At 42.9% G+C, this 22,898-nt stretch overlaps 1 protein-coding gene across 2 annotated transcripts in view; it reads right to left on the bottom strand.

The window, feature by feature from the left end:
* Positions 1-4,547: 4,547 nt before the first annotated feature.
* LOC140515205 (uncharacterized) overlaps positions 4,548-22,898 on the bottom strand; it is a 40,216-nt gene continuing 21,865 nt past the window's right edge. The window contains exons 1-2 of one of the 2 annotated variants that reach the window (XM_072625766.1): positions 6,682-6,969; positions 4,548-6,590 (exon numbers count right to left, since the gene is read on the bottom strand). In XM_072625766.1, coding sequence (XP_072481867.1) covers positions 5,740-6,590; positions 6,682-6,922 — 1,092 coding nt within the window. In that variant the 5' untranslated portion in view covers positions 6,923-6,969 and the 3' untranslated portion in view covers positions 4,548-5,739. Of the gene's footprint in view, positions 6,591-6,681; positions 6,970-22,898 lie in introns of those variants that run through there. The other variant, XM_072625767.1, reaches the window with a different exon arrangement.

The raw sequence follows: 22,898 nt of genomic DNA, 5'->3' as shown, positions 1-22,898 counted from the left end.
TTCCATGACAAATCTCCACCTACCTCTTGAATGTTCTATGCGGCATCTCAAACTCAACATGCCCAATACAGAATGAATTCTCTTCTCCTTCCCCGACCCCGAAATCACCCTTCTCCAAATTTCTCTATCTCTGTCAAGGGCACCACTGTCTTCCCATTCACCCAAGCTCACAACTTCTGTAGCATCCATATTTTCTTACTCTCACCCCATTCCAAATCTTGTCTGTCGTTGTTTCCACGACATCTCAGTCCCCTCCCCTCTACTCGGACATCCTTGGTCCAAGCCCCGGTCACTCAGTTTCTCAGTCAGTCACCCTGACTCCTGCAATAGTCTTCTGCTTGGTTTTCCTGCCTCATGCCATCCTCTCCAGCTGTCAAGGTGATATTCTTAGAGTATAACTCTGCCCCTGTTGCCTCTGTGCTCAAGTAGCTACATTAGCTCTAGGATCAAACATAAATATATTATAAATACAAACTTCTCTGCCTCTTAAAGCCTCTTCCCTACATTTCCAGCCTTCTTACATTTTCCTCCCCTCCTCCATACATGTCATGACCCAGCTACCATAGCCTACTTGTACACGCAGGTTGCCGTGGGGATTCCTTTTGTGCATGGACTGTGGTCCCTTTCAGCTCTCAAATTCTGTGATTCTCTGATTATGTTAGTGGAGGGAAATCTCAATAGTTGATTCCCGGGGTGAAAAGTCCCCTCCTCCAGTTAAGATCAGCAACTTATCTCTGACTTACAGTCACCCTCCCAGAACATCAAGTGGTGAAGTGACTTACCTAAGGTCATATAGTTAATCTGTGGTAGAGGCCAGACTTGAATCTAGATCTTCCTAACTCCAAGGCTGGCTCTTGTTTTTCCTTTTTTTTAATCTGTGGAACTTAAAAGAATCTCTCTTAAGTGAAACTGAATTGATTATGATAACCAGGGAGGAGTTTAGGTAGACAAAATGAGGGATTCCATTTCCCAGTTACTGAGTGAGTCACTTCCTCACCCTGAACCTCAGTGTTCTCTTCTTTACCTACCTCACAGGGTACAGAAATGTGTGCTCTTATCATAGTTATTATTTGTATTCACCTAATTAGCATAATATCTAGACTTGGAGAGGAGGTGCATGGGTGGTAGGAGGTTAAGTGACTCTTTCTTCCAGGGTTACAGAGCCAGCATGTTAAAGGCTAGGCCCAAACTACTGGACTCTGCTAATAATTGGAAAACTTACCCGCGAGTATTTTTTGCATGAGTCTCCTCAGCTGGTATCTCTGTGGTAGAAAGAAAAAACATTCAGAAAGCACTAGATCTTGTGTTCAGGATACTGTTTGGAGAGCAAGAGAAATGTTTTTTAAAAAAAGTCCAGAAATAACAGCAAAAATAATGGTGCTAATAATAATAAAAAACCTCTCATTTTTGCAGCACTTTGCACATGTTCTCTCATTTATTGTACCCAATAGCCTCTGTGGTACATTCTGTTATTATCCCCATTATAGAGATGAAGAAATTGAGCCTGAGAGAAGCGTATGAGGCAGGATTGGAATTTATATCTTCTGACTTCCCAAATCTAATGCTGTCACTTAGCTGCCCCTAGAGATGAAAAAATAGCTGGAAAACAGAACATTAAAGTACCCAAGACAGTGCCTGTTTATAAAGGAGAAGAGTACGAGGATGTCAGGTTGCCAGGTCCACTTCACTATCCCTTCTTCTTTTAACCCTGCTAAAGGGAAGTGACTTACCCAGGGTCACACAGCTAGTATCAGTGGAGAAGTCTGAAACCAGGTCTTCCTGATACCATACTGGGCACTCCATCCTCTCAACATATTTCAGAACATTCATTTAGAGACGATCAAACAGGAATTTCCTGTGACCTGGTTCTGGCTGTGTGACCCTAGATTAGTCCTTTAACCTACCTGAGCCTTATTTTCATCTTCATCTAAAAGATGAGGAGACATATGATAAAATATTTCTCCTGCTACCTCTTGAGATTGTTAAGAGATCAAACAAGATGATTTTTATGAAGTATGTTGCATATTTTAAAGTACGATGCAATGCAGTTGGCTATTTTTTTTCCTGGGTCTTATGCCGTATTTATTCTGTGCCAAGTGCTAGGGATGTAAATCTAAGACCCAAACGGTCCCTGCCCTCAGGGAGGTCCTTCCTGGGGCTTGGGTCCTTGGCAAGTTATCCTGAAAGCCAAACAGTCGGCCCTACCCCCAGGGTCCTTAGCACCTTGGCAAGGGTATTTGGGGATTAAGAAAGCCCAGAAGGAAACAGCACATCTCTCACAGTCAGATTTTTCACCTGTCTCTTGGGTCAGGGCTGCCACTCCCAGTCAGGCCCTATTTAGACCAGAAAACCCAGCTGTTCTAGACTTGCTGAGGAAACCTACTTTATGCCTTTAAAAAATTATAGGAAAAGAACCCCAAAACCAAACCAGAAAAATGAAGCAAGCCATCTACATGGTTCCTTACATTTGGCTGAAATTCAGTGGGTTTCCCTAGGCCCAGGTTCATCGGAAGGGTAATGGGAGAGAGATTTTTCTCTTCTTTGCATTCCCCTGATTAAACAACCATTTTGATTGTCTGCATTGGAGTCTCAATAAACAGTGGGCACTGGCTCCATATCTTCTTCCGGTTCGGCTAAGCCATCTTTGTATCAAAACCTGCCGAATGCAGATGAAATTACACACTGTCATTGGATTCAAATAAGATAATGGCATGGTTCAGGAGGCAGTTGAAAAATTCAAGTCAGGGGCAAGGCTGGCATTTCTTCCTGTACCCCACCCCAGTGCGTATGATGGGCCACCCCTGCCTTCTTCCCTCTCAGGCATGTCAGTGTTGGAATTGGTTCCCATGTGGTAATGAGATTTTCCCAGGAAATCCCTTAATGATCTCTGTCTTTTCTATTTCATAATAAGGAAAATCGAGAGCATTTTGTTGAGTATTCTTTCTTGGGGGTCCCCTCCTGTGGTTGCCACTGCCGTTAACAGCAGAGCAAATGAGATGATAACTGGGTAACACATTGTGCTGAAAGCAGGAGGTGAAGCTATATGAGCTCTCTGTGGAGGTTTGGCCTCCATTACACACAGGAGGTTGTATACTTTTAGTTGTTAAGAGTTAAAAAAGGGCAATGACTTTGAGTGAGAGTACTTTGATTTGTCACTGCATTTAGTAAACATACAGTAAGTACTTGTGTGCAGAGTACAGTATGTTTGTCACACATTCAGCAAACATGTATTTACTGTGTGTGAAGTGAACTGAGCCCATCATGCAATTAGAGAGAAAGGGACTGAGGAGTCACCGCAGCAAAGAATTTCAGGCCTGCAAGTACCACAGAAATCATCCAGTTCAATTCTTTTTCGTATTTTGTACATGAGGAAAATGGAAACTTAGACAGGTTATGCCTTGTCCAAAGCCACCAGTTCAGTTAGTGAGAGCAGTACCTGGAAGCTATTAAAGGGGACAAGCTTTCCAATGGACAGAGGAAATGGAACAGAACGGCTGAGGAATCAACCTTGGAAAATGACCATTGCTCTTGGGTGTGGGGATGCAAGTTAGGACAGCTTCAGCGTCATAGACATTGAGGGGGGAGAGAATGTCATGAGGGAGGTGGGAAATCAATGGTGCTAAGGGCTTCAGAGGGGTTAAGGGGAATGAGGATTGAGACAAAGCCCCTGAACTTGGTAATCAGGAAGTCACCTGACCTTCAAGAGAGTGCTAAGGTCAACAAAAGTGTATGTGTGGTGGGGAGGAGAGGGGGTAGGCTAGGTTCTGCCTGAGATGTCAGGTCTTAAGTCTGCTCCTTGCTGTGAGACCTTGAGCAAATCCCTTCATTTCTTAGCTGCCTCATCTGCAAAATGAGGGAATTCCACAAGATTGTTTCTTCCCCTCAAGGTCCTTTCCAGCTGATCTCCTAAAGGGAGATCTGAAGGGGGCACAAGGGACAAGACAGGAGACATATGGGATTTGCTTTTATGAGGTATATACTGTACATGAGATTTTAGCTTTTGAATTAATTTTATTTTATTTTTTTAAAATTTATTTATTTAACTTTTAACATTTTCACAAAATTTTGGGTTCCAAATTTTCTCCCCATTTGTCCCTTCCCCCACCCCAAAACACTGAGCATTCTAATTGCCCCTATCACCAATCTGCCCTCTCTTCTATCATCCCTCCCTTCCCTTGTCCCCATCTTCTCTTTTGTCCTGTAGGGCCAGATAACTTTCTATGCCCCATTACCTGCATTTCTTATTTCCTAATAGCGAGAACAGTACTCGGCAGTTGTTCCTAAAACTTTGAGTTCCAACTTCTCTTCCTCCCTCCTTCCCCACCCCTTCCCTTTGGAAGGCAAGCAGTTCAATATAGGCCATATCTGTGTAGTTTTGCAAATGACTTCCATAATAGTCGTGTTGTGTAAGACTAACTATATTTCCCTCCATCCTATCCTGCCCCCCATTGCTTCTATTCTCTCTTTGGATCTTGTCTGTCCCCAAGAGTGCTGACTTCAAACTGCTCCCTCCTGCCATGAATTAATTTTAAAAAAGACACAATACATACTGAAATGCTAGTTTTTTAATTGATGAAAAAATGCAAGGTACATAGTATGAGATTTTAGCTTTCTAACAAAAGAAAAATATCCTAAGTACATACTATGGAGTTTTAGCTTTTTCATTAAAACAACGTATAGAGTACATGCTGTATGCAATTTTGGCTTTTAATTAAGGAAAACAAAATGCCCATAACCTTTAAAAAAAAATGTGAGAACAATGTCTTTTTTTGAAACAAAGAACCCAAATTATAACATCTTTCTGAGGCTGCCACAACTGATGAGTATAGCTGAACCTTATGATTTACAGGGAAGGAACTAAGCTGGCATGGCTAGAATTAACATGAGGATGGGGAAGGCATGACATGCTTAAGTTAGCCTTTAAATGGTTTTGTTTAGAATATAGAAAAGTGAGTGTGTTATAGAACATTATGCCCCATTTTTCCTGCTGTTCCATCCATTATCATTTCTATGGGTTACAAAGATGTAAAGGAAGATTATGTAATCCAAAGTTAGGTTAGCCACCCACTAAGGGCTATACTTTAACCTGTGAGAGGTGGAAACTCCCACGGCGCACACTTTAACATCACCTTTAAACAGATAGTTACAAGTATTTGTGAACAAATTAAATTTTAAAATCCTCTTCCTCCTCACATTCACTTAAGAGTTATAAATCAAGATGGACCAATGGGTCAGTCTGTGGAGAATTCAGCACAGTATTTTTACAAAGCCTTGGATTAAAGATTACAAATATGTAACGGTTGTATTGTAGTTCTTGGTCATAGGGAGGGGCTACCACATGATGTTCCTGAAGTCAGCCCTGGAATATTTGGGTGAGGCCCATGAGACTGTAGAAGTAAGTATCAGGACCATGTGCTCAGGGTGAGTAGGGAGAATCCAGTCACAGGCAGTCACATTTGTGATCAAGCAGATACAGAAAGAAAGAAGAAATTTAAATTTCACATACAGAAAAATGAGAACATAAAACCAAATCCAAGGGGAAGAACAGGGTTTCACACAACACAATGTCTAAAAGTCAAAATAATACAATAAACACATTGAAATTAATTAATTAATTTGTCAGCAGACCTATTAGCATCTGATAGGTTAAGTACAATTTTTCTCATTAACTCCCCGATGTTGAAGCTTTGGCAAATGAAGTAAATTTAATACTATGCCAAAGATTTACAGGTTAGACTCTTAATTGGTTTGGGACATGTAGGCCCGTAATTCAGCATCCAGGCGGCCACGGCTTGTAGCCATGTAGGAATCTAATTGGTCATCCAGCTGCTCTTTGGTCAGTGGAGCTCGGGAAGCTGAATGCCCCTGGCGTTGGCCGTGATACTCAAAGGACCCTCGTCCTCTGCCCCCCATGCTGCTACCACGCCCTCTGTAGCCTCCAGTGGTCACCTCTCTATAAACACTGGATCCTCTCCATCCAAAACCTCTACGGACACCACTTTTTCTCACATTCCCATGGGGAAGTGCTGATCGACTTTGGGGGGACTGTGTTTCCCTATTTAGCCAACGGCGGTGAGGTCTAGAGACCCATCCGCCCTGCATTTCTTCTTGGGCTCCTGCTGCTCGAGAAAAACCTCTTCCTCCAGATGATTCTCCATGAGATGCATCTCTACCCCATGAGCCTTTCCAGCTCCCAACTGCTCTCTTGGCCTGGTACGGCCAGCCCAGTCGGGAATGAACATTTCTCTTACCCAGCCCTCTCACCACGCGGTCAGCTTTGAGAGGGAAGAGTTCCTGTTCAGGGGAAGAACTCTCCATCTCTTGGGTTATCTTGCGCTCCTCTGAACTGGTGTAACGCTGGAAGGATGTACTTCTGGACGACTTGGAGCTGCTCCTGGCACTTGAAGATGGTTGGTCCTGCTGCTCCCGCTCCTCCTGCTGCTCTGAAGACTGCCGGATGGTAATCCGCACTGGCTGCTTGCTGGTCAGCACCTCAGTGAACCTCTCGTTCAGGGACATCTTGGTGGTGTTCTTGAACACGACCTTTGGGACAGGTAGGGAACTCATCTCCACACCGGGATCGGCTAAACCTGGGGGAGCAGAGACCAAGCAACCACAAAGTCATCAACATTTGCTAAAAACCACGATGGGGATCAGAAAGATCCAGGGAGGCCTACTTACCTATACCGGAATCTGTCTGAGTTGAGGGTAAGTCAGGATGTGTGGGCAGATTGGCGAGGGTCTGCCCAGATTGGTCAGGATATCTCAGGGCGGTACCAGGACCAGAGGCCCAGGCTCTAAAGGCTGAAGAGCTGACAAGGCCCAATCGGACAAGAGGCACGCAAACTACACTTCCGCCCAGGTACCGCCAAGCCGGAAGCTGGAAGCCCCGACTCTGGTGCGCAACATCCCTGTTCCGCATTTATAGCCTGCCCGAGTGGGGGCGGGGACCTCACGTGACCACTTAGTGGGAGGGGCTACCGTTGAGACTCAGTTGCTGGAACCCAACCCCACCCCCACCCCGAGACAGCTACATCTGATTTTTCTTTTGGGGGAATCCATCTTGGTTTTCATAGAAAAACCACGGATACATAGATTAGAAAAATCAGCAAAGTTAATGGGGCTAACGTTAAGCAGAAATACAAGTAAAGCTTGATCTTAAATTTAAAATAAAACACTGCATTAGCCGTCAAGAAAGATGGAATAGATTCTTGGGAAATTTTTTTTTTTACATTTGGAATCTAATCAGTTGCAGCCGGAGAATCTCAATAAAGTGGCAGCTTCAGAGTCAAGTCCTAAAAGGGCTTTGTTTCCTATTGGCCGAGTGACCCTGGGCAAGGCCTTTGACTTTTCTATATCCTCAGGAAGATATGACTGTAAAGCAGCAGCCAGTTACTATGGGAAGTGCACATGCTGGGCACGCTGGAAGTTCTCTGCACCAATAACACTGCAGACTTAGGACAAAGACTTCTTGACCCAAGAGTCTCTGAATGGAGACTTGGAACTCCATTTCTGTATTTAGCTAAACATCAGCAAGGAGGATTTGTGACAAAAAGCAAGCAACATCTGTGAGCATGCTTTGTTGCATATGATTTTGCCCACAAACTGGGATGGAAATAAAAGTTAGTTAAGGAAAAAGGTACCACTTAGTTCTTAAAATACTATTGGAAAAAATGATTTTTTACATTTTTTTTGCACGCAAATTTTTTTTTTTATTTTGTAATGTTTAACAATCACTGCCATACAATTGTGATTTTATCCCTCCCCACCCACCCCCCACTACCTCCCTCCCTCCCCACAACTGCATACAATTCTGTATAGATTCTACATATACTTTCCTATTGAGTATATTTTCACTATAATCATGCTATGTAGTCAGACTAAGATAAATGAAAGAAGTCGTATAACAAATCAGAACATGATACACAAACACATACACATACACAAACATGATCTGCTACATTATGTGAGTGACTTCCATATTTCTCTCTCTGAGTGTGGAAGGCATTTTGCCTTGAGATCCTCCATTGGGATTTTTTATTTTTTTGGTAAGAAGTTCTTGTGTTATTACACAAATCTAAGTCTACCAGAAAAAACTCTCACACACTGTGGTTGTTGCTGTGCATAAAGTTCTCCTGGTTCTGCTCCTTTCACTCAGCATCAGGTCATATAAGTCCTTCCAGGCCTCTCTGAAGTCTTCTTGTTCATCATTTTTTATGGCACAATAGTACTCCGTTACATTCATATACCATAATTTATTCAGCCATTCCCCAATGGATGGACATCCCCTTGACTTCCAGTTTTTGGCCACCACAAAGAGTGCTGCTATAAATATTTTTGTACATGTGGAACCCTTTCCCATTTTTATGATCTCTTGGGGATATAGTCCTAGTAGCGACATTGCTGGGTCAAAGGGTATGCACATTTTTGTAGCCCTTTGGGCATAGTTCCAAATTGCTCTCCAGATTGGTTGCATGCGCTTTGCACGCAAATTTTGCAGCCATTTTAGAAAAGTATGCCCAAAAGTGCTATTTCCCAAAGACAACTGAAGGCCATCCCAGTATCCACCTCAACAGCACCTCACACTAAAAGTTCACAGATCTGAACTCTCCTGGATGTGAGCATTCCTTGTAGGGACACCATCCATGTCTGCCCAACCTACAAGACTCTGGTCTATGTCCTCTCATAAATTCAGGGTAAAGGGGGAAGGGTTCCTCCTTAACTCTTCACATCCCACAGACAAGGGAACTCATGTTACTCCTTTATCCAACCAGTCCTTTTCCTTTTTCCAGTCCTGCCTAATTCCCTTTAATTCATCCCTCTTTTTGAACTGTTGGTTTATAATATGTTGCAGCCTTCTTGATCCCAACACACACCTCTCTATCCACTTTGAGTGACCCTCAATTGCATTGCCTCACACACTAGTGTTTCCCAATCATACAATACTCACACTTAAACACACACACATACACACACACACACACACACACACACACACACACACACACAAAAGCACCACCAAATACTTGTCAAAGAATTGAAATAAATTGGATACTTAGGAACCACCTTCTACTCAGCTGATTAATCATACATATTTGGGGAAATTTTTGGTTATATTATGTTACTAAGACAACTACAATGACCCCAAATAATAGCCAATTACCTTATTTTATCTAACTAAAGGAACCTGCTCTGCCATTTCAGCTATTTTTCCTCCATAACAAACACATCTAAATCATTTCAACAAAAGAAGTTCAGCTACTTTAATCCACCTTTATATTCTAGTTCATTCATGAACTAGAAAATAAAGATGAGCTTTTCTTCAATTTTTTTTTAGTTACGAATGATTACACAATTTACAAATACTTAAACCAAACATATAAAAAGGAATAGTTATGGCAGATATTTCCAATACCCCACCAAGATCTGCTGTCAAAACAAGACAAAACAAAACAACCAACCAAACAAACCCTGAAGAAGCTTTGCTGTGCACTTGGATAAATCTGGTGCTTCAATAATTCCTTGCTCCAACCCCCACCCAATCCCTCCCCTCCCCCAATAACTTTCCTGAAAACTTTGTTACAGGGCATTTCTCCACTAATCCAGCCCTATGCCTGAGAGCACTGAGATATGGACTTATGGATAAATGATTACTCACTGCCTTGCCACAAATACCCATTCTTCAGCAGTTAGAGCTTGGCCCCAAAGATAGGGCCTGGGAACCACAATCTAATGTGCTGGAAATACCACTCAACCTATTGTTAGACATATACACACGTGTATATAGACACACACTTACATATATCTATGTATATATATGTGTGTGTGTTTGTATCTATATATACAAAGTGTATTTATATTTCTACATATCTATTTTGATCTATGTGTCTATGTATTTCTCATACTCTCTCCCCCTCCAAAACACCCAATACATAGACAGAGGTATACATTCTTAGTAAATACTGATTGATTGACTGACTGTTTGTTGCAAGATCAGATTTACACAGAGCCCTGTCTAAATCTGAAAGCATTATCTAAATGCCACCTATCAATATTATTACCTCATCTCTTACTTTGTATCTTAAATGACCATTCTTTGCAGCTGATATTTTTTTCTCACAAAATGAATTTTAATCAAAATGATCCAGTCGTTAATATTTTTAAAAAACTCCATTAAAAAAAAAAAACAAACTCCATTTTTTTCTACCCTGTTCTGAATGCACTATGATAGGGGACCCCATGTGCCCTTTGCCCCTATAACCATGAGAAGGTAGCGAACATGGGCAGTCCTCTATTGCTCAGAGCTCCATTTTTATTCTATGCTTCAAAAATTCTTAGGCAAGGAAGTCATTTAACATGTCTGTGCTCCAGTTACTTCCTTAGAGAAAGTAACAATGGATTTCCTTTGGAGGGATAATTTGAATAGTCATTAGTTAGTGGTAGCAGTACTCAGACATCTACTTAGAAGGTGGAGTGGTTTTCCTCCAGTTCAGTGAGAATTGGCCTTTATTTCTCAGAAGCCAAAGGGGCACTTGTATGTGCCATTCCACTCCAAAGAAAGCCAGGCACGTGCCAACCAGAACTTCTAGCAGACCATCCTCTTCAGCTATTTCTATGGAGACTAATAAACCAAATTCATATAAATATATTTTAAAATGAAATATGATAGAAGATGGTAAAGCAGGTGCAGAGTTTAGGATGTGAAAATCCTGAGAAACTGATCTGTTGTCTGACATTCGGGCTAAAACAAAATAAAATGCCAGCAGCCACTGTATCTTCTGAATATTTAACGTGTTTCAAAATTTACCCTGTTTATATATAATTTCTGGGTACACAGTACAGCTCTAACCTTAAGCAATGTTATAGACCACAGAAATGGGCCAGAAAACAAACAAACCCATCATAACCAGAGGGAAGCCTTTAGGACTGGCAAATTGGCTTCTATGGCTTAGGGTTAGTGGGAGGGGCAGGATTTGAACATGGCACCCCTGATTCCAAAGCAAGCGCTTGGGTCTGCACCTTGCTGCCTCACCCAGAGCACTCTCAGAGCTTCCAAAAAGAGATGAGTTCTACATGTAAGAAGTGTCCCTACCCATCTTTTGAAGGGGTGTGGGAATGCTGATACCATTCTAGTAGACTAAATGACCCCCCACCCCCACCCCTACCCACTTCCACAGGATGAAGTGACCCCTTCTGCCCCTCTATGATTCAAGGCCTACCTCCGATACGGCCTCTTTTGCGAATCCATCCTTAGGCGTATTATTTTACCTGATTCTCCCAACACTCCTATCTATTGGCCCCATTTTACAGCTGAAGAAACTGAAATTCAAGGAGAAACAACTTTGCCAGGCTCACACAGACAGGAAGTATCAGAGACATCTGAAGCCTGATCCCCAGGCCACAAAACCTAGTACTCTAGGCCCTGCATGCCACTCTTAGGAAAAAGATTTTTTAAAATTTTGTAAATAATTATTTGATACTTGTACTTTGTCTTTTCTATAATATTTGGAGCTCCCAAGGGGCCAGGGCCTGGGCCTGTTCAATCTGGTAACCCAAGCACTGGTCACCATTTTGACCAGATCTTAAAAACACGTCACCCAGTGACTGAAGGAACTGGGGATGTTTCACATGGTGGAGAGAATACTGAGGCCATATTTGAAGCCAGAGGATCTGCTTTTTAATCCCATCTCTGCCCCTTATTACCTCTGTGATCTTTGGCAAGATATTTCTCCTCTTAGCTTCAGTTTCCTCCTTTGCAAAATAATGGTTAGTGTTTATTTAGAGCTTTGAAGTTTGCAAAATACGTAAGTTATTTTGTTTGGTCCTCAAACCGACCCATTTTACAGATGAGGAAACTGAGGCTGACAGAGGTGAAGTGACTTACCCAAGGTGATACAGCTAGTGTCTGAGGATGGATGTGAACCTAGAGACTTCCAATTCCAAGTCTAGCTTGCTATCTACTGTACTCAAATATATCATAGGAGCTGGAGCTTTTATGATCGATGATATTGTGACATAATTGCTGTTTTCAAATATTTGCAGAGTTCACATGATGTTTGGGGGTGGGGTACAGTGGTTAGAGCTGTTCTGTTTGGCTCCAGAGGTCAGAACCAAGGCCGCTGGACATTAGAGAGGCCCTTTAGGCTTTCTATAAAGAATTATTTAGGCCTCTCAGAAATGTAACGGGCTGCCTGGTGAAGGCAGTGAGCTTCCCGTCACTGAAAGTATTCATGCAAAGATTAGAATGATTACCTATCAGGGATATTGTTGTGAATTTGCAGAGTTCTAAGATCCTTTTCAACTCTGAGATTTCTGGAGATCTGAAGCCAGGAGAACTGAGAAGTGGTCGTTCCCCACCCCTCACCCCTCTCACAGCAAACATGGGGGACATAGGTTGGAATCCCAGCTCCGCTACTTATGGCCTCTGTGACCATCTTCTAATCACAACCTGTGGTCATTTCTCCTCTCTTTCTGTTTTATATCCCAGAACCCCTCACTGTGATGTCCAGTCGCTCCACACCTCAGTTCTTTCCCAAACCCTGTGGTGGCTATATTCTCCCTTCCCCATCCTGACCCCGTAGTGAAATAGCTCACCACTACACTGTCCTCTTTTCTTCTTGATCACCTATTGCACCCAGCCAAGAGTCAGCCTTAGATCATTCCCACCCTCCAGAGCCTTTCCGTCTATACACAAGCTACTGAACAAAGGGAGAGAAAAATCGCACCACTGTTCTGACTGGGCCCACTACAAATTTATGTTGCACAACCTCAATTAGGCCCTCACTGCTGCTAGGCAATCCTGCTCTACTGCCTTTAGCATCTCTTCATCCCAACGCTCCCCCTGGCCCCACGCTCTATCAGCTGAGAATTTGTCCTCAGACTTAACTGAAAATACCGAGCTGTATTCTCCATGAACTCCCTTTCCTCCCTTCTTCCTCATCTCCCATCCCTCAGGCGCCTTCTGCCACTCTCCTCCTCCATCCATCTCACAGGATGAAGTGAGCTTACTCCTGATCAAGGCCTCTACTTCCACCCTAGCTCCTCCAACAGAATGCCCCCTCGGTTATCCCCTGCTTTTTCACTTACCTTCAGAGGGGGACCCTGGCCCTTTGGGGCTAAGGCCTTTTCAGGTTCTCAGTTTGAGTGAAGTAACATGGGTTCAGTGAATACTGCTCTTTAAGGAGTGAGTCAAGGGACCGCCCCTTTAATTAAAAAAAAAAAATCAAACTGGGCGGGGAAGACCCTCAGGGTGGCTGGCCAAGAGAAACTGTACTATTGACATTCACTCTGAGCCTGGAAGGCCTGAAACACAGCCATTAAGTGGTGCTTATGCAGGGACCTATTGTCCAATCCATGAGATCCAGAGTGAATTGAATTTAAGGCTAGGTCTTTGAAAAGTAATCCAGACAGTAAAGCCCAGGTGAACCAGGTAGCTTTGGGCCATCAAAATGTACCTTCCTTTGGGCAGAGCACCCTCAGGTAAGGGGAGGGGAGGGAAGGAGAAATGAGGGGAGGGGAAGAGAGAAAGGGAGAGGAGACTGGAGGACAAAAGAGGAGAGTCAGGTCATTATGTCCCTGATGTTATGACCCTCAACAATCTCTTCCTCTCTACTGTCTCCTTCCCTACTGCCTAAAAAGCATGAATTTGAGAAAAAAAATCGTTTTGAGAGGAGACTTAAATCTCCTCCAACGCCAAACAATTCTCTTTTGATCTGCCCATCCCACCTATTATCCCATTTCTCCTTCCCCTTCTGTGGCCCAACTCCTAGAGAGGACCATCTATAATCCACTTCCTTTTTTCTCACTCTCTTTTGAATTCTCTACCATCTGGTTTCTAATTTCATAATTCGATTGAAATGGCCCTCTCCAAAGTTACCAATGATCTCCTAATTACCAAATTTAATGGCCTTTTTTTCAGTCCTTACCTTTCTTGACCTCTCTGCAGCCTTCAACACAGTTAATCCCCCTCTTTTCCTTGATACTGTCTTCTCTCTACGTTTCTAAGACATTGCTCCATCCTGGCTCTCCTCCTACCTCTCTGACCGCGCCCTCTCTGCTTCCTGTACTGGATTTGTGTCCAGGTCCCGCCTACTTGGCCCACAGGGTTCTATCCTCTTTTCAGCTTCCTCTATACTATTTCACTTGGGGATATCATCAGCTACCGTGGATCCAATGATCATCTTTATGATGAGGATCATTCTTAAATCTAGTTATCTAGCTACTATCTAACTATTATCTAGCTACTATCTAACTACTCCATTGATCTCCATTTTCAAATCGCCAAATCTGCACTGAACGTCTCAGACTAGAAAAATCCCTTCCTCTCCACCAGAGAGATCACTGTGATCCAGTGATCCCGGCTTCCTGGCTGCTCCTCCCACAACTCCCTTCTCTGGGCATTGTCACAGGATATCCTCCATGCTTAGAGTCATGTGCTTTCTGTCCTCACCTCCATCTCCTGGCTCTCCTGGCTCCCCTTAGGTCCCAGCTGAAATCTTTTCTTCTATGATCCACCTTAAAGCTAGTACCTTCTCTCAATTAGCTATCTCCAAATTTAGCCTGTGAGTATCATTTGTGATATCCTTGAGAACAGGGACTGTATTTTGCTTTTTTATCGTGCCTGTACTGTTTAGCACAGTGCCTGGTATATAGCAGGAGCTGGATAAATGCTTATTGACTGACTCTTTGAGCCTCAGTTTCCTCAGCTGTGAGATGAGGAACTATACCTGGATGGCCTTGATCTTATGTGATGCAAGCATAACAGTGATACTTTTGCTCCACTCAAACTTCAAAAGAGCCACTGCCTTTACCATATAGAGCCTGTGATTAAAAATAACCCCAGCTCAGAACAGGAGAGTGACCTTTGCAAAAGCAGTAATGGACCAGGATGGATCTACTTAATCCTGCAAATGGATTAGCAGAAAAAACGACAAAGGGCAATTAAGAGGGCCTCAGTGTGGTCTAGATATTGTTGGGAGTAAAGGAACGATAAGCCTTCAAAATATTAGAAAGACAAGTATACGCTATATGTAGAAAAAGTGTGCACAGACAATGGCATGGTCCTACACGGAAAATCTGCATGGGCTGACTTCAGTGCTTCCGCTTACCTCCTTCCACTGTCAAAAATTATTTTGTATTTACTTTGAATGTGCTTCCAGGGCTATTGTCCAACTCCCACTCGACATAGGGGTAGTTGATTACTCTCTCAGAGTCCTAGGGGTTTCATTAAGGGGATAGGATTTTCAGCACTGTTGCTCAGGAACCCCCACTGATGTGTTCCCCATTGATTATCAGTCAGACTAAATTAGCTTTTAAGAAAGATATTTACTTGGCAGTTGACACAGAAACATTTTTTTAAATTAGAGTATATTCGCTCCTTGAACACACAAGATCACTATTGAGAGTGGGCTCTAACTTAGAGAGCACATGTGGCCAAATGGGAAGCTCATAACTCCTGGTTACTGAAAGTTTTTTCCTTCTTTTGATGTAGCTCTCTGCTGTCCTGTGAGGATCAGTGCCCCTGTAGAGGCCTAAAACTGATTGTTCTTAGGGTGTCTTTGGTCAGCCTTTCAACTCCTGCTATTCTAGAGACATTACTAGACATCCCCAATCTTCAATGGGACATCTGATGGCTCTTCTAAATGCACATGGTTGCCTGAATGGGGGGGGGGGCAGGGCAGGGGAAGAAAGAGAAACCCTCTTCTCCCCCAAGTGATTTTCTTCTCATGGGTTTTGCTCTTGCACCACTAGAATGACCTGCTGTTGGAATTCTGGATGTTGTTGTATTATACACAGATCTAAAGGCACATGGGAGTCTTTGAGCCAATTGCAAGATGTTTCTTGTGTGGCATGACCTGTGTTTATCCAATGGTCAAAGCACTTTGTTCCTCTCAACTTGGTTAAGGACTTGTTTGAAACTAATTGACACTTTTGATTGATTCTGTTTAACTGTCTGGGTCTTCTGGGACTCCATTAGTTGATTAATTGCAATGGGGGTGGAAATTCCTTCAAATACACACATACACACACACAAACACACATACACAAAATTGCGTAAATGTTCCATCTGAGAGTTGATTGGGAATATGTATGAACATGGAATTTCCTTTAAAGGTATGGGCTCCTTTCTTTTTGTCTTTGTATGTCCAGTATCTTGGGGTATTTAGTAAATGTTTGTTGCACTTTCAACATCTTAATAATAATGAGAATAATGCTTTTTCATTTGATTTGAGTTTTCTGATTGAATGCTGGCTTGAGGACATTGATTTTACTTCCCAGATACCCCAGTGCCTGGAAAGGGGATGGATAACCTAGCTGTTAAGAGACCTTGGTCCTCCATCATCTCACAGCCAGATTCTCTTAGTTTTCATGTTTTCCATGGTAGAAACTGGCAGGCACTATAACTCCCTCAGTACCCTAGGGCATCATGGAGCTTAGCATCTTTCTGGGTGGCTTGGGCAGGAACGCTAACTAAGTATTACCCTGGTGACCTGAAGGAGTAAATGAGACTCCCAAAGTGCTAACTTATTGGAACTAAGTCTGTCTCTGTCTCTGTCTCTGTCTCTCTCTTTCTCTTTCTCTTTCTCTCCCTCTCTCCCTCCCTTTCTCTTTCTTTCCCTTTGTTCCTCTCTCTCCCTGTCTCTGTCTCTCTCTCTCTCCAGTCTCTTTTAGCCATACAGGAAAATGACTTACTGGCTTGGGAAGGGAGGGAATATGGCCTTGAAATCAGGATGGTCTGAGTTCCAGTCCTGGCTTGGTACCGATTTTGTGCCTATCCTCTCTTAACCTCTCTTAATCTCCCAGACCACTCTGTAAGACTGAAACTTACAGAGGAGTTGCCAGTTGACCTCAGTGAAGGAAGTTTCCATACAGGGAGTTCTTCACAGAGTCCAGACTGCAGCCCCTTGCCCCTCCAAAATAATCTGGGGAACTTCCCTTCCTCCCCTGTAAGGATGATTTTAAAGGATTATGGTGGCAACAATTTATGCAGTATTTATTATTTTTTTTCTAAAACCTTTCAGCTCTTCACACACGCAGTTCCCTAGGTAGAGTAAAGTGTTTTGATGCAGGGTTGGCTGAGGTGAAGCAGTAACTCTCATCAGCTGCTTGTCATAAATTATGTCTCTCCAACTATTTCAAAAGAGGAGGAAAAAGTAAGAAAGCTCTGCTCAGCCCCAGGGGCAGGTAAGTCTGCTTGGGCCAAATGTGTCAGAGAAGGCTCACAGCCAGCCATGGTGGCGGGACTTCCTTGCTTGATTCTCCTTTAGCCTGAAGGGTCTGACAGGAAAGCCTGGCCAATCTCCTGCACTGGCCACACAGTGGCTTCTAAAGGGAGGCTTGCCTCTGTTTGCTGTTAGACCTACTGGGCCATGCACCCAGTTCAAGATTTAGAGCTAGATGAGAGCTTGGAAGTCACCAAGTCCTTATTTTACAGAGAAGGAAACTGAGGCCCAGAGAAGTGCAATGACTTCTTGCCCAAAGGTAAGAGGTATTATTTGGACCTGTTTCTACTGCCTGGGACATGACACATGACACATGACTCATCAGTGTTGTCCCATTCCTGGTGGCTATGTGTGTGTGTGCATGCATGTACACACATGCACATGTGTATATGTGTGCTAGGGTGAGAATTTTGCTGATGGATTAGGCCCAGAAAGGGAATAAATGCTTAGATAGCACCTACTATGTGCTAAGCACTTTAAAAATAGGATCTTATTTGATCTCAAAAAGCAGGACAAGCACAGGCCCAGAGCCAGAGAAATGGGATCCTCTTTTTATAGAGCTGTTTTATTACCATCCTTGGGATGGCTGAATGGGTTTCCATCTGTCTTATCAGCCCCACGCTGAAAATTTCCTTCAGGTTACAACTTGGCGTGTGAGCCTCCAGCCTCACAGGATTTCATCTAATTACTTGACCAGATGATAGATTTTTTTTTCTTCTTTAAAGCATGTCCGTCTTCAAAGATGACATGTTGGTTTTAAAAGTGTGTGCCCTGGCAAAGGTGGCCTTCCTGCTAGTTTACAAAAAGCCATGGGCCTGCGCTGCTGAGCTGGCTTCCCTACCAGGGAGGGCTTTTCAGTGACAGCCACTAATTTAGCCATTAAGGTTAACATTCATCTTCTCTTTGTCTGTTGAAACTTCTAGGCCAGGCCGTGCAAATAGCTTATCAGGTAGTTTTAAAGGTCATGTGCAAAGGAAAAATATTCTCTAGCTCTCCTCAACATGTCTTTGCAATCCCTGGCTGCCCATGGCCAGGGATTTGTCAGGGCTCAACTTGGTTGCCAGCAGGCTTGCTAGGAAGGCAGCTCTCTCTGTGTGTTACTATGGGCCTTGCCTATGGTCACAGAGGGAGTAATTGCTGGAAGTCACATTTGAACTCAGGACCATGGGTGCCAGAGCTAGTGCTATTTCTGCTGCTGGGCTTGAGGCCTCTGACTCGTGGGCCTTTTCTTCTCTGCTGGAACCTGTGCTCATGGATTAGGCCAGACAATGCAACAATCCATTGAACTGAGTGAGAACAGAGATGGATTGACAAGCCACTTTCCTGACTTCCTTTGAGAAAAGACTCTGCCTCTATCAACCAACTCTCTGGCCTGCCTCCTCTGGCTTGACTGACCTCCCCCGAAGGCCATTTGTTGTAGTGAAAAGATCCCTGGACCTGGATTCAAATGGTACCTTTGATGCTTACTACTTTTGTGACCTAGGGAGAGTCATTTACTATCCCTGGGTCTCAGTTTGCTTATCTGTAAAATGGGGGAATTGGACTAGAGGGGCTCTGGGTGCCTTCCAGCTGTAGATTTATGATTATCTGACCTGGCTTCCAAGTTCCACTCCTTCCTAGATGTGTGACCCTGGGTAAGTCAAGTTTCCTTTTCTGACCCTCAGTTTCCTCTTCTGTAAAATTAAGTTATTGGACTAGGTGATTATGTTTCTGCTCAGTCCTCCCCCTAACACCTCAAGGCAAATGAAGCTGCTTCCGTCACCAAGGACTCTTCAGTCCAGGTCCCTTCCTTAGCTGCCTTGCTGTGATTTCCCTAAATTCCTTCTTTTCCTTTTTCCTTTCACCTTTTCAAGAGATGCAAGGAGCCAGAAGTTCTTGAAGAATGATGATGTGGAAGCTTTGTTTTTAGAACAAGAACTTAGGCATTTCTGGAGACTCTAAAGACTTGAAGTTCATTCAGAAGAGTGAGCTAGATCGCAGGCACCCTTAACCAATAGACATTTATATTTCTTTCAGTGGCATGTCAAGTTTTCTTTTCTATGATTGGGGAGTGGGGGGGCGGAGATTTAGCAGCTTAGTAATTAATCCAATCTAATGAAACCAGTATTTTAAAGTACCTACTATATACAGGACACGAGGATACCACAACAATAAAGAAAATAACTCCAGACCCAGGGTGGGGGTTGGGGATGGGGGTGTGTGGCTTATATTCTACTGGAAGGGTATTGCCCCGGTGTATGACTTGCTAACACTGGGTGACCTCGGGGAAATCACTAAACCTCTTTGGGCCTCAGTTTGTTCATCTGTAAAATTAAGGGGTTGCACTAGATGGCATCTGTGGTCCTCTCTAGCTCTGGATCCATGATCCTTCTATGAGTTTGCCTGGAATATAAACTGTATGCAAGAAAGTGAGATATAATGAAGTCTGGAAAGGTGGGCCACAGTCATCAATCAAAAGGCTTTAAATATCAAATTGAGGTATTTACGTTTGATCCTAGAGGTTGTAGGAACGCTACAAAAGTTGGTCCTTGAGCAAAGAAAATATGGAGCCACCTTTGTGCTTTAGGAAGATTACTTGAGCAGCTGTGTGGAAGATGGTTTGGGGAGAGGAGAATCTGGAGACTTGGCATGGTCTAGATGAGTTCTATGAGCCTTACTACTACTACTATTACTACTACTACTACTACTACTACTATTACTACTACTACTACTACTATTACTACTACTACTACTACTACTACTACTACTACTACTATTACTACTACTACTACTACTACTACTATTACTACTACTACTACTACTACTACTACTACTACTACTACTACTGCGCTAATAACTTTTATGTAGTGCTTTAAAGTTGCGAAGTGCTTTTCATATGTTAATTCATTTGAGCCCCATAACAATCACACGACTAGGTGCTTTTATTATCCTTATTTTATAGATAAGGAGACTAAGGCAGACAGAGGTGAAGTGACTTGCCTGGGGTCACACAGCTAATAAGAACCTGACACAGGATTCAAATTCAGATCTTCCTGGCTCCAAATCCCACAGTCTATTCACTTTGCCACTGAGCTGCCTGTTCTTTTCCAATGACCCCATTCTTTTTGACATGAATCCAAGGATATAGAATCACCCTCATGAGTTGGCTTCTCTCTTTGAATTCAGCAACATCCAAGAATTAGAAACAAGCAGATGTACATCACTTGGGGAATGACTAAACCAGCTTTGACTCATGAATGGAATGGACTATTACTGTGCTATAAGAAATGGTGAATATGAAGGATTCAGGGAAACGTGAGAAGACTTATATAAACAGATGCAAAGTGAAGTAAGGAAAAGCAGGCAAACAATGCACCCAATTATTATAAAAATGGAAAGATAAATCCCAAAAATTTCAATGAAAGAACAACCTCCAAAATAAACTGAATGCTATCTAATTATAAGGACTAAGTCTGGCCCCAAAGATTGCATGAGAAGAATGTACCTTTTTCCATTCACTGGAGAAGTAGGTGACTATGGGTGTGAAATATTGTAAATACTGTCAGACTCAGGTATGTGGATTTGTTTTTAAAAACATACATTTTAAAAAGTATGGGAGATGGCTCTCTGGTTTGACAAATTGGGAAGGATATATCTGAAGGTCAAGGAGATGTAAAAGCTAAAGACAGCAAGAAAAATGTAAAATTAAAAACATATAATGTTCATGAAGTTAAGTAATAGACTGCTCAATGCCATATTGATTTCTTATGTTTCTAATTCTGGAAGGCAGAGGAATGAAGAGAGTCATACTGTCACTTCCTTGAAGCCTTTGGCTTTCTTTTTTAAATTAAAGAATAATGTAGCATAAGGCCATGCTGTTTGTGACTGTCATTGGATTGGGCACCTGAGCAGGAGTTCTAAGCCATGGGCATCCAAGGGGCATCAAGGAAGTGGCTAAGCAGACAAGCTACTGTTACTCACAGTCAAACGTGCCCCATGCCCTAGGACTCAAGCCGAAGTAAGAAGAATGTTGAAGAAGGAGATGTGGGGGGATTTGGAAGCAGGTCAGAGAGTGAATTTGGAGAAGAGATATTTGTGAGGCTGCAGAAAGAAGGAGAAGGACATGAGCCAAAAGAGACTGAGGAAAAGGAGGAGAAGGAAGATGAGAAACAGGAACAGCAGAAATCCAACTTTGCACCTAAGCTTGTACTCTACAGTAATGTCACCCCTTACTGCTTAAATGACCTTGGGCTAGTCACTTCCCCTTTTCAGGCTTCAGTTTCATCGTCTATCAAATGATCTCTGTTCTAACTAACTCATTAATGGGCCTCATTGCAGGTCTTTGAGCAGAGGCTAGGGCAGCGGTGGGGAACCTGCAGCCTTGAGGCCACATGTGGGCCACTAGGTCCTCAAGGGCGGCCCTTTGACTGAATCTACACTTCACAGAACAAATCCCCTTCATAAAAGGATTCCTTCTACAAAACTTGGACTCAGTCAAAAGGCTGCACCCAAGGACCTAGAAGACCACATGTGGCCTTGAGGTCACAGATTCCCCACCCCTGTGCTAGATGATACTTGTTGGGGAGGTTGGATTATATGGCCTCTACGATTCTTTCTAGTTGGAGAATCGATAATTGATGATCCTAGCTTTGATGCCAAACATGGACATTTTAGCCAGTGGACTGGATTTTTCCTTGAAATAGTGGATGTATTTGAACCTGAAACTGGCAGAGGAAAATCGCATAATGAAACTCAGTATCCCAAAGCCCTGGCATGAAGCTTAAGGAGAAATAGGCAGTTTTTATTCAGCATTCCTTTTACTTAAGTATATTCTTAAAATTTCATGACTTTCCAAAAGGCAGAGCTCTTTATGTGTCTAGAATATATAAAGAATGAGTTAAAGTGAGTAGTGTCAATCTCAAATTAATATTCCACCAGTTTTCTCAGGCATGGATGTCGCCCCTCATGCAAGTATATTTTCCTTGGTTAGCTGTTGTTTCCAAATGCTTTCTCTGCACACCATGGAAGCTTTAGAAGCAGAGTTTCCTGGTGGAAAGAGGACTGAGCTCAGAATTGATATTGTAATTGTAGTCTCACCACATAACCTGGAGAAAGGAGGTCTAGGCCTCGTGTTTTTTCAGGAGGTATCATTCAGGAGTGACGGGAGGTTCTCCAGGATGAAACCATTCCAGTGAAGAGGGAGAAGAGAAGCCAGTGAAGGAGAGAGATGTGGCCCTGTAGGGAACCCACTATCAAAGGGATAGTTTACATAAATGTGCATAGAAGATGGAAATATCTGAGGATGAATACGAAAGAGTTGCAAAATGCTTTCGAATTTTGTTAAGAGTGCTAAAGCACAGAATGAGCTAAAACTAATGAGTCACGAGTCTGCCATTTACTAGCTGTGGGACCAAGAGCTAGTCAGTGAATCTCTCTGGGCCTCGGTTTGCTCATCTGTAAAATGAGAGGACTGGACTGGATGGCCTTCTGAGGACTTTTCCACTTTTGAATTTATGATTCCATGATCTGACATGCATATGATCTGAGGTACCTTCACAGAAGAATGTTAAAGATGACAGAAAAGGTGGTTTCCCTCTTCCCATCCTATTTTGGAAGCAAGAGATTTGATGGGAAGATGATGGAAATGGATGACACTGAGAATTCAATTCTCAGTTTGCTTCTGTTTTCTCTTCCAAG

Source organism: Notamacropus eugenii, chromosome X (assembly GCF_028372415.1).
Source record: "Notamacropus eugenii isolate mMacEug1 chromosome X, mMacEug1.pri_v2, whole genome shotgun sequence".
Lineage (NCBI taxonomy): Eukaryota > Metazoa > Chordata > Mammalia > Diprotodontia > Macropodidae > Notamacropus > Notamacropus eugenii.
Note: the sequence above shows the minus strand (reverse complement) of the source record. Positions and strands in the feature narration are given on the sequence as shown.